Below are 12,388 nucleotides of genomic sequence, written 5' to 3'. Positions count from 1 at the left end.
AGAATGTGTTGGAAGTTGAGACTCACAATCTTGCTGGATCTGTTCATAAATGGTGAGCCCTTTTTGAGCTCATTTTTAAAGGATTTTATAAAATGCCTGAGTAAAAACGACAGTTTTCAGCTGCAAGATATGCTGAGACTAAAAGAACGCTAGACTAAAAGAAAATGCAATCAGCTGGGCATGGTGGCCTATGTTAGGCAAAAATCTGTCTCAAGTAAGGCCAACCTGGACTACAGAACAAGATGTTGTTAAAAAACAAACAAAAAAAAAACAGGAAAAAATAAAATAGAATGCTAAAATATTCAATTGATCTAAAAAGGGCAGAGAAAACATATGAAGGAACCAAAGCAGAGGGCACAAATGAAAAATAAACTAACTGGTAGATTTAAATACAGTCAGATCAAGTTATACCTGATTAAAATGCGGACTATCAGACCTAACACAAAAGCAGCAACCTACTACTGAGTTGGTTGTCTATAAGACACACACTTTTAACATGAAGGCATAAATATATGCCTTTGAGAGGATATAAAAGAGACCATATAAATATTAAGTATAAGAAAGCCAGGCAAAACAGACTACATGGTGGGGCAAAAATCACAGGTAGAGATTTCACAATGATGAAAAAAATCAATATGCAATCATTACTGAGCTTAATGGACTCCCAAACTACATAAAGCAAAAGCTGGCAAAAATAAAACATAAAAAAGGCAAATTGGCAACCATAGCTGGGCATTTTGCACTTCTCTTTTAGCAAATGATGACATTAAGTAAATCAAAAAAGATAAATGCAATGTGAGCTCTTTGACCTAATTGACACTTAGAGAATGTGACACCTAACATTATAGAATCCATTCTCTTCAAGAAGACATTCAAGTGCACATTATTTGTAATAATAATAATAATAATAATAATTGATTTTTTTCAAAAATCAGGTGATTAAAAAGAAGTCTCAAGGGACTAGGGAGACAGGCCAGTCAGTAAAGGGCTTGCTTCATAGGCACGAGACCTGAATTGCACCTCCAGAACACATATTAAAAACAAAAACAAACAAAAAGTAAGACCAAGAGTGACAGTAAACACTAACAAAAGTGGAGACAGGCAGATCCCTGGAGGAGCTCACTGGTCAGCCAGCTGAGATTTTGTAAATTCCAGGCTAATAAGAGACTTTGTCTCAAAAGAAGGGGGATGAGCTAGAAGGATGGTTCAGCAAGTAAGAGTGCTGCTCTTCCAGAGTTCAGTTTCTAGCACCTATATTGGGCAGCTCACAAATGCCTGTATCTCCAGCTCCTGGGGGTCTCATGTCTACTTGTGGCCTGGATGAGCATGTATACATGTAGAAATACAACACACACACACAAAATACCATTTTTTTTTAAAAAAAGTGAGCACTGCCAAAGGAATGAAAAAGTAAGGTTGTCCTCTAATCTCTACATACACATACACATAAATGCACAAACACACACAAATTTAAGGAAAAAAATTACCTTAGGCTGGCTGGAAGAGTAGCTAAGTGATAAAGTGCTTGCTTACCTAGCATGTACAAGACTTTCTATGTTCACTGAATAAAGTGAATAAATGCATAGTTACATAGGCAGAGGATGGGACAAACTGAATTTAAGGCACAGTACATAGGCCTGGAGAGATGAGTCCTTAGTTCCCAGTCATACATTTAGGCTATCCTGGCTTGCTTTCTATTGCTATAAACACTGTGACCAAAAGCAACTTGGGAGGAAAGTATATATTTTAGTTGACAGCTCATTATTAAAGATATCAGGGCAGGAACTGAGGTAGGGACCAGGGATGATTGCTGTTTCTTGGTTTGTCCTATGGTTTGTTCAATTTGCTTTCTTTCTTCTTTTTAAATTGTTGTTGTTGTTTTCAAGACAGGGTTTCTTCATGTAGCCTTGGCTGTCCTAGACTTGCTTTGTAGCTTTTTAAAGATTTTTACATTTTATTTTTATGTATGTTTTTCCCTGCTTGTATATCTGTGTGCCTTTTGTGTGCCTCGTGTCCACAAAGACCAGAGAGGACATTAAATCACCTACGACTAGACACAGGTGTTTGTGAGCTGTACATATCTCTGAAGAACACCCAGCACTCCCAGTTTGATTACTTACACAATGGCTCAGGACTACCTGCTCACATATGGCAGCACCCTCCAAACCAATAATCAAGAAAATGCCCAGAGACCTGCCTAAAAGCCAATCTGATGAAGGCATTAGGTTCCCTCTTCCCAGACCTGAACTGGTGTCAGGCTGACAAAAAAAAAAAAAAAATTCACAAGCAAAACATCCATACAAATAAAGTAAAATAAAAATTTTAATTAAAAAAAAAAGGAGGCCAGGTGGTGGTGATGATACATGGATACCTTTAATCCCAGAACTTGGGAGGCAGAGACAGGTAGATTTCTCAGTTTGAGGCCAACTTGGCCTACAGAATGAGTGCCAGAACGGCCAAGGCTACACAGAGTAGTCTGTCTCAAAAACAAACAAACAAACAAACAAACCCACTACATGGCTAAATTACTAGTTCATAGCTAGGGAAACGGGACAAAAAGTTGAGGCTGATAGTACAAACTTAGAATTATCTTGATGTCTACATTTCAGAATACTTAAGGTCTTAGAATGGTGTTTCTCCAGAGGAGCACAGGCAACTGCACATGCGGAGAACAGAGACTAACGGGCAGCCAGCAAAGCCCTGCACCATGGGAATGGAGCAGAGTGATGACACCAAAGGGGAATTTAGGAAGTGGGATGAAAACGTGCATAAATATGAAGAAGAGGAGGCAGCTGTGGCCTGAGGAAAAAGTATCAAGCATGAAAAGAGAACATCAAAAGAGAACATCCAGAAGCACATCAATGAAATAAGGAGAGGGTTGTAGGGGTGGCTCAGTCTGCAGAGGTGCTTGCTGCCAAGCCTCACAACCTAAGTTCGATCCTCAGACTCCACATGGTGAGGAGAAAGCCGACCCCTGCAGGTTGTCCTCTTGACTTCCATGCACCTGTTGCAGCATGTGTGCACCCATGCACATGCACACACTAACAGAAATAAGAACTTCAAGTATGGCAAAAGCAGAAAGAATGAAAAGGACAGCATCAGCCGGGCATGGTAGCCCATGCCTTTAATGTCAGCACTCATGGAGGCAGAGGCAGGTGGATCTCTGTGAGTTTGAGGCCAGCCTGGTCTACAAAGAGAAGCCAGGACAGCCAAAGCTACTCAGAGAAATCCTGTCTCCAAAAAAAAAAAAAAAAAAAAAAATCAGAGAGAGAGCGAGCATGTAGTGGCCATTTAGTGAGTAGGTTTGGCATCACAGATTTAAAACAAGTAGGGATAATAGGATCTAAACAAAGCAATAAAAAAATCCTTTCTGTATCATCTGAACAAGAGAAAAGAGGCACACTGAGCCAGATACTAAAGGGAAAGAAGTACAGAAGCAAAGTAAATGTGTGTGAGGTGTTACAATAAAAGACATCATTTTCTCTGAGATAACAGGATGGATGCAGGCTCACAGGCTTGCCCGTAGGAGCAGAGACCTGAAGCTGCTCTGAGATGGCTTCACCTTCCCAGTGGATTTAAGTAACTCTTCACCTGGTATTTCCTCTCATTCCGTTAGGCTGGGTCTTTGCTGGTTAATAATCTGTGTTGAAAGCTTAACCCTACTAGACACATAAATAAGTCTACAAGGCAGGCAGGAATCAGCTACCAACTTTTCCAATATGGTATTTGGGAGAAACTGTATTTAGGATCAACCTGTGCTGTCCAGAGAAGACTGTGGCCTTGATTAACACCCCCATTCTCTCAGCCTTTCCTTTGGCACATCACTTTCCAATTAAGTGATGCCTGGCAGCTGGTAGATACAGTTGTCTGATGAATGTGGAAGACTTTCTATCTTTGATTTGTCTGAACAACAGACAGCAACTGGGAAGAGGAACTGCGCATGGTAGAGAATTGGTCACATGAAATCTCACTTCCTCTTGGGCTCATCCTTTCCTGTTGCTTTATTCTTCCCCCAGCTAAGTATAGTTCTCGGTGTTCCAAGCGGCCCTTCACTGCTGTTCTATGGAATTTAGAGCCCCCAAGAAAAGACCAAAAAGCTGGCTAACATTCTTTGTTTTAGCTTTCCTTTTCTTTGTATTTTTATGCCCAGGCTTGGCACAAACTATCTTTTGGCCTCTGCCTCTTGGTGTGAGGATTACAGGCATGTACCACCTCACCCAGCTTCAAGCTCCTAAATCCATTTCACATGCCTTCTGTTCTTAGCACCCACTCTCTGAATACCCAACAAAGCTGCTTAATGTCACGTCAGCATCCATGTTGTATAAGCCTGATCTTCCTGGCTGGTAACAAGGACGGTCCTTTCTTAGGCAGGAAGACAAACACTTATGTTATATCCAAGGTCATGAACAAAAATGGCAGGTCAGTTACAAACAATGTTGTGTGTGTATATGCTTCTATTCATCCACCAAAAGTGAATAGGATATTTTTCTAACTTTGACATAAAAACAATATTGCATTTCTCTTGAGAATGCTTCATTCCTATAGAATGAAATAGAGTAGGCTTCATTTTAAAAAGTGAGTGGCTGAAATTTAAGAAATATGTATGGCTTATTTAACTCATTGGAATCCTATTAACATACATGAAGTCAACAATTTCCTTCTGTGTTTTGTCATTGTCACACTGCTTCTTTCTAGTTTTCTTCCATTTCCTATGAACTGTTTTACATATGAAAATAAATTGCCAACTCAGAGATTGCTATGAAAAATAGAAATTCTTTGACTTGAAAAATGAGAGGAAAAGCTATTTGTATTATGTAGCATGAATTACACCCTGGTATGTTTGTGCAAAGAGTTAAAACCAAAGAATTTGCTTTCTTATTCAAATGCAAACATTACCTAGTCATACAAATAGCACCAAACTCGCCCAGTCTCTGCCTCTGCAGATCACCCACCAGCATTAGACTACATCATATGACATTACGGAACAATAGTGAACTCTGTATTAGTTGAATATATTGTTTTGAAAGAATAAACTGTCATTAACTTGAATAAAGGCTTACTGAAATAAAACCTGGGGGTTTAGCCTTCACTGGGTGGCCTTTTTTTTTTTTTTTTTAAATTTTTTTTTTAAACTACTTTAAGAAATTGCCTCACCCTGAAAGCAAGGGAGAAAAAAAAAAGATTTGGCAGTATAAAGGCAACAGTGACGCATCTCCTGCAGCTCCTGCAAAGGCCCATCAGGCCCGGGCTAGAGCTTTAAATCACCAGGCAGAACAATGTCAAAGGAGGAGACTCTACTACAAATTGGGCACCTAAAATCCAAACAGTCTCTCACTTACACACCCTCTTCCCACGATACCAGTGACTTATAGAACAGGCTCTGCTACGGTGGGAACAAGAATTGCTCTATGGCCAGCAGGTCTCAGCGCCATAGGCTATTGCTACAGCCAGCAACTTTAGGCTAGGAATTTAAGGTAAATTCCAATGTTTTAGTCTATAAATAAAAGAGTTATCATGAGGGGGTACTGAGGGGAGTTGGACACTACTACTATCAGCTGTATTTATTAGTTTACTTAATTTCTGTCAGCCTGTCTTTTCCAATCACCATCCAAGGGGTTTCTTGTTCACAAATGAGACACAGGCATCTGTAAGCATTCGCTGCTTTTTGTTTGTGCTTGTGGCCTTAGCCCACCCATACATTGCCTTTTCTAATCAAGTGAGCTCTCTCTCTGCCTTAGCCAAACCTAGAGAGCACTCAGTCACCTGGCCCTCGCCAGCTTCCCTCTCCACTATACCCTATTCTCAGTGTATTCAGATGGTGCTGAATCCCTGATTACATCCTAGTTAACAAGGTAAACGAGCCCAGGTGTTTCACCTTGCAAGGCTGACCGCTCTTGCTCTCTGGGTCCTTTCTCTATCGGGGCGCCCCCTCTCTCTTTCCCCTTCTCTTTTCCTTTCTCTCTCTTTTCCCCCCCCTCTCTTCTTTCCCCCATCATGTCCTGCTCTCCCTGCTCTCCCTTCTCTCTCTCTCCATATCCAACTAATAAACCTCTTATATATATATTTTTTTTAAAAAAAAAAGATGGATGACCTACGATGACCTAAAACTCATGTTAGCTTCCCATAACACCAAGTCTTCTCCAAGATACTTTCCCTACTATCAGTTTATTCTCATGTGAATTATTTCACATGACTGAACAACTGATCTTAGAAAATCATTAAGTACATCTCAAATTCAGTTTTGCTTTTAGTATTTTCCTAAGGAGACTGTGGGGAGCAACAGGACTGAGATAACAGGAAGAAGGCTCATGAAAAATGACTGTGGGCAGTACTTCATGCAGATCCAGGAAGGGTGGAGTGTAGAAGATCAATATCCAGCTGTTACGTTTCTGAATACTAGGCAAGCATATGTGAAGGGAGAAATTTCATTAGTGTTGGCTTCTTTGGAGAATCACATTATTCCACAAAATAAAGGGAACGAATGAGAAGATGAGGTGGTAACAATATAATATGTACTTTTATAGAGCAGAGGGCTTATCAGAGCCTAATCTGGTGGCCAGTACAAAGGAGAGTGAAAGCATGAATGGTCTCATCTATAAAGTAGATGAATTGCTGGGAAGGACACAAAGACGCATAGATCACCTGGACACACTATTTGTTTTTCTTAGGCACAGCACAGAGTGATCTAACTAGGGTAGGACTTGACATAGGTGAAGAAGTTTCAAGTGCAATCTCTATCTGCCAGATATCTGATCTTGCAGAAATCACTTAAACAAATTGAATGATGTAAGAATTAAAAGAATGGTCTATGTATATATAGGGGGCCAGGGTACATTTTAGTATAACTAGAAGATGTTTTATTAGAGTCTCTTATGCCAGCTGCTCTTCTCTGGGTGTCTGTCATTTCTATGGTTCATATGAAATCATAGGCTAATGGTATCTAAGGCGGGGCCTTTGGAAGGTCATCAGGTCATGCAGGTGGAACTTTGTGATTGCATGAATGTCTTTATTTGAGGAGAAAGAGAGATCAAGTTAGCAGTTTTCTCTGCCTTGTGATGTCATGATGCAGCAGAGAGGCTATCACCAAATACCAAGAGTTTGCCAGTGCCAATTTTTTTTTATAAAATTCTCACTCTGTGGTGTTGTTAAAAAAAAAAAAAAGAAAGAAAAATGAAGACAGATGTAGGTCGAGTTAAACCACAACCTTATTTATGCTCATTACTACTAGGTTTTGTTTTGGATGTTTTTGAGGGGGTGGAGGCAGGGACTCTGAGGAACTTCGATAGCAGAAGCCCCATTCAGTTCGTAGAAAACCATCTCCAGGATTAGAGAGACAGCTCAGTTACTAAAGTGCTTGTCATACAGGCATGAGAACCTGAGTTCCAGTCCCAAAAACCATATAAAAAACTGGAAGTGGTAGCACACACTTATAATTCCAGCATTGGGTATGTGGAGACTGGCAGATATATGAGGCCACCTGGCATAGCCTAACTGGCAAGTCCTATGTCCCAATGAGAGACCATGTTTCAAAAACAAGGTGGGAGGACAACACTGAAAGTTGACCTATGGCCTCCAAACATGCACCCATACAACACGCATGCACACACATCCACACAAAAGGTAAGGAAAATAAATTCCACTTGATGGAGATATGAAAACAATAAAGTTATGGTCTTGAAATATGCTAATCCGGTGGGTGATCTCCTCTCATAAGCATATTTTTTTCTCATGCAAAAGAGTTGCCAGAATTAATTACCAGTGCATTAGTGGTGATAGGACTTTTCAATGAGTCTGAACTAGTCAACCCATGCTGTAGTTCAAATTACAAAAAGTAATGAAAATCTTTTCATGGAAATATAGCAGGGAAGGGCCACCTCCAACCACATCAATTCATTTGCTGATTTACTAGATCTTATTTTATATTAGGTTCTATCTCAAGTGTTGGGCTTCAATAGTCGAAAGAAACAGAAAAATAAACAGTAAGCCAACTGGGTTGACAAGATGGCTGAAATGGGAAAAGGCATTCACTGCCAAGCCTGATAATAGGAGTGGATCCCCAGCACCCACAAGATGGCAGGAAAGAACCCACTCTCAAAAGTTGCTCTTTGACCTCCATATGAAAGCTGTGACATGCACACATAAACACACACACACAAGTGCTAAAGAGATAAATGTAAAAATGTTTCCTAATTTACAATAGGTCAGTGGTGATTAAATGCTACAGAAAAAAAGGAGGAGGCATAGAAAGAGACTCCAATTTCAGAAGTCAAGGAAGACTATTCAGAGAAGATGCCAATTAAGAAAAGAGCTATAAAAGACAGTAGCGGGCCTGTCAAGTCTAGATACTACTACAAATAGATAGTATTACTATTACCTTTTAAAAGGGGCTGGAAAGTTGGAATCTCTTGAAGCTTGATGACATCAGGATCATTGCTAACATTCCTTGAGGCCTGGGAGCCTTGAGCCACCACCACGATATCATCCATCTTGGCCCGATGTTTAGCTGGAGATGGAGTCACTGCAAATAAAGTTTTACAAATCAGTAATTTCAAACTGGAGAGCCACCACTGCTTACCAACATAGTCACTAGAAAGAGTAGTTCACAGTGAGGGATTTTCTGATCAATCTCAACACGTGCTTCTCTTCAAAGCCATCCTCATTAGAAACAACAAACTACTTCCCCTGGAGAGTGGTACTGGCTATTTTTTGTCTTTGAAATGCTGAGTGAATCAATGGTTTTTTTTCTGTTGTTTTTTGTTTTGTTTTTAACTAAAAGGAAATGCTGTTGTAGTGGTGCATGTCTTTGATCCCAGCACTCCATAGGCAGACACAGGCAGATCTCTGTGAGTTCAAGGCCAGCCTGGTCTACATTGTGAATTCAAGGACAGCCAGAGCTACATAGTGAGATGTCTCAAAAAGAAAAAAAAATTAAAATTAAACAAAAACAAACAAACCAAAAAATAAATAAAACCAAACAAAAGCCAATGTGGGGGATATAACTGAGCTGGACATAAACTGGCCATGGTGGCCCACATCTGTGATCCCAGTACTCAGGAGGCTGAGACAGGAAAATAAAAATCCAAGAACAGGGGCTGGAGATACAATTCACCAGTTAAGGGCACTGGGTGCTCTTCCAGAAGACCATGGTTCAATTCCCAGCAACCACATGTTAGTTCACAATCATTTGTAACTCCAGCTCTAGTCCATCCAATGCCCTCTAAGGCCTTCCAAGGCACTACATACATGTGATGCACAGACATGGAATGAGGGCAAAACACCTATACACATAATAAATAATTTTTCACTAAAAACTTTAAGGACAACCTTGGAAGCATAGATTCACCTAGACTGCATGAAGCACTGTCTCAAAGGAAAAAAATACATATTTTTACATGGAGTTATTTTATGTAGTGGGGGGCTTCATAATGTAGTGGGGGTTGGCAAAAAAGATTATAGGAAACTTCTAGTTTCTCTTTCTTTTTCTTTCTGTGTGTTTGTGTGTAGTACTAGGGACTGTACCCAGAACGTCTCATACACTAGGCAAGTGACCTACCATTGGGCTAGAGCTTTAGCCAGGGACTTCTATTTTCTTTTATATAAATACATATATATGTATCTATAACATATATATCATATATTATACATGTAACCTCCAAAGATTTGACATAAACATATAGCAAAACTCTTAAACATACAGAAACATATAACATGTATGAACTTCTTTCATAACCAAGCATTTTATTTTTCAACACACAAAAGCATAGGCAGATTTTTTCAATGTCTCCTTCTTTGATTGTACTGATCTCCTATATACTGTCCATAGTTTACAAATAAAGGAACAAAACTGTCTGGGATTTGCCCAAGGTCAACAGCCCTGGAAAGAGATTTAGGAAAGGCACTGAAGGTCTCTGGGCTCTCGGTACAACGGCTCTTCTTAGTGACACAGAATGCAAAGGTGCTCTCTAGTCTGTCAACGCCAGTCATCTTGGACAGAGCCTGTAGTGGCAGGAGCCTCAGGTTCCAACCCCCAATTACAATAAAGCCTATTGCTAAGGCTCCAGGGAGCCTCGGTGCAGCATTAGTGCACAAAGGGCAGAAACCATCAACAGACTGCTTTAGGCAGAGGTGACATTCAGGAAATTGGAGCTCTGCTTCTGGGGCATGTCAACCTCAGGTTTCTCGGGAGGGAAGAGGTTCAAACCGCCAAAGATTCTCTAGAATAAGATATCCTTTTATCCAAATAATTTCCTGGTTGGAACAGAATGCATCCCTAAAGTGTCTTATACTCTAGTATGCAATAGGTACCCTCAGCCACCAGTCTGGTCTAAGGGTAGAGACCACAGAACTAGTCTGCCTTCTGGAAGCTAGCCCTGCCTGATGCTTGACAACTGTGTGAGTGTGTTTGTGAGGGGGGTTGCTGGGGGGGGGAGGAATGGATGACAACTGATGACGATGATGACAACGACAATGACAGACCTTTGCTACTTTTATTGCTTTTCAAGAAAAATTTATCCTGGCTTTGCAATTTATCTAACATTTTACAAAAGCAGTACCAAAAAGTCTTTTCTGCTACAAGTTACATGAATCCTCCTTTTCCCAGACTCAAAGGAAGAGGGACTTCAAAGCTTTCTAGTCTGCCTCTATTTATGCATAAAATGGGTAAAGATGTGTATAAAAATGGGAATGCTATAAATACTACATATAAACATATGTAAAGCACCTGGCATGGGAGGGTATGCGAATTCTATCAGAAATAAGCCTACGCCATTGGTTCCCAGATGAGCAACGGTGTTAAAGGATGCCACACTACTTCCCCTAAACTATGCTTCTGGCCTGACAAGGAAATTAAGAGACAGCCATTAGCCATTACTGCGGTTTTGTTATAATCAGACATGACACTCTGGGTCTTCCAAGGAAACAAAACACAGCAAAGCCAGCAGATGCAAGCTCTCCCCCACCCCCACTGCAGGTCTTTAGGGAACTTGTCTTGAGGAACGCCCTTCAGCATGAATCCTCCCTACATCTGTTAGCTTCCACATTTCTGAGTGGCAAATGTTACCGAGTAGAGAGCCATTAGGTCGGAGATCTTAACTAATCAGGCTTGCAAACCTTGAGCTTATCTAGGTCAGCCTCAGAGGTTAATTACCCAAGTAGGTAACAACAACAAAAAGGACCAAATGGTTTTCAATTACCAGCTGCTTTATTGAGTACTCACTAGAGGTCCAGCACAGTACCCTTCCAATTCCTACCTCAAACGCTTAGAGAAATCTGAAGACTGTGAACACAAGATACACTAGAGCCTGCCTGCCATCTGGCCAACTTATTAAAACTAAATTCATTCATTAAACGGACCCGACACCTGAAAGGAAAAGCCGTTTCTGGAAACATTTGCACCCAAACATTGACAGTGACCGCCCAGGGCTCACAGGTCCCTTCTGAAAAGGAACCTTGACACCCCGTTTTTCAGACAGCATGATCTTAGAGGTCCTGGGTGTGATCAGTCCAAGCTGTGAGCCAAATCTGGGGCGTCAGTGGCCAGTCCTGAAAGGAGGTCTCTTTTACGAGGTGGTCTTTTAAGGATTAGTGAGGGAGCCGGATGAGGGGACCAGGGCTGGGGCGAAAGGCCACGCGTTTTCCGTGTTGGGCACAGTGTGGGCCCCCAAGGCGGAGCCGCCGGCTCGGCAAGCCGCGCCCGGGCGGGACGTGGGGCACCGACCTGAGGCGTTCAGATCGCCGGGGCGGCTCTCGGCCTCCGCGCTCTGCTCGCTGCCCATGGCGCCAGCAGCGGAGGGACAGCGGGGCGGGGGCCGGGGAGAGCGGGATGAGCCCGCTGGGCCACAGACACGCGCGGAGGCGCGGCGCGAAGGCACGCCACAGCCTTCCTGACGGGCACGCTGACAGCAGGCTCAGGACACCGGCGGGCGGCGCTGCTGTCATTCACTGGCTCAGTTGCCTCTAAAGCCTGCTGCTTCCGGGACGCCGATTGGCCGCGCCGGCTACGCGTGGCCGTCAGTTCCGGGTTCGGAAGTCCCGCCCCCAAATCCGAGGGGCGGGGCCGGGCGGGGAGACGCGCGCTGGAGGCTGGGGCGGCGCTGTCTTAAAGGGCCAGGCTTCCCCAAGGCCAACGGCGTTCAGAGGATGAAGCCTTTTCCTACCGTGAGGACGCGTCACCTTTAACCACCTGTTGAGCACTGTAATTCTGATTATCTTCCAACAACTTTGCAAAATGGGCTGAGTGTTTGTTTTTTGAGATAGGAGTTCACACTGTAAAGGAAATATAAACTCATCTACACCCTCCTCCTACAGTCCCAACTACGACCTAAATATATTCTGAGGAACCAATGAATTTATTGGGCTTATTTACAGAGCCATGGGTGAGGCGGGACGA

The 12,388-nt window shown here is 42.1% G+C and overlaps 1 protein-coding gene across 1 annotated transcript in view; it reads right to left on the bottom strand.

Annotated features, from left to right (window-relative positions):
* Nucleotides 1-12,030, bottom strand: part of Borcs5 (BLOC-1 related complex subunit 5) — a 68,657-nt gene extending 56,627 nt beyond the window's left edge. Inside the window, exons 1-2 of the mRNA XM_021641328.2 lie at nt 11,717-12,030; nt 8,375-8,518 (exon numbers count right to left, since the gene is read on the bottom strand). Of these exons, the coding sequence (XP_021497003.1) occupies nt 8,375-8,518; nt 11,717-11,774 (202 nt within the window). The 5' untranslated portion in view covers nt 11,775-12,030. The remainder of the gene's footprint in view (nt 1-8,374; nt 8,519-11,716) is intronic.
* Between the last annotated feature and the right edge of the window lie 358 nt (nt 12,031-12,388).

Source organism: Meriones unguiculatus, chromosome 5 (genome assembly GCF_030254825.1).
Source record: "Meriones unguiculatus strain TT.TT164.6M chromosome 5, Bangor_MerUng_6.1, whole genome shotgun sequence".
In the NCBI taxonomy this organism is placed as follows: Eukaryota; Metazoa; Chordata; class Mammalia; order Rodentia; family Muridae; genus Meriones; species Meriones unguiculatus.
This window is presented reverse-complemented; position numbering and strand designations above follow the sequence as displayed.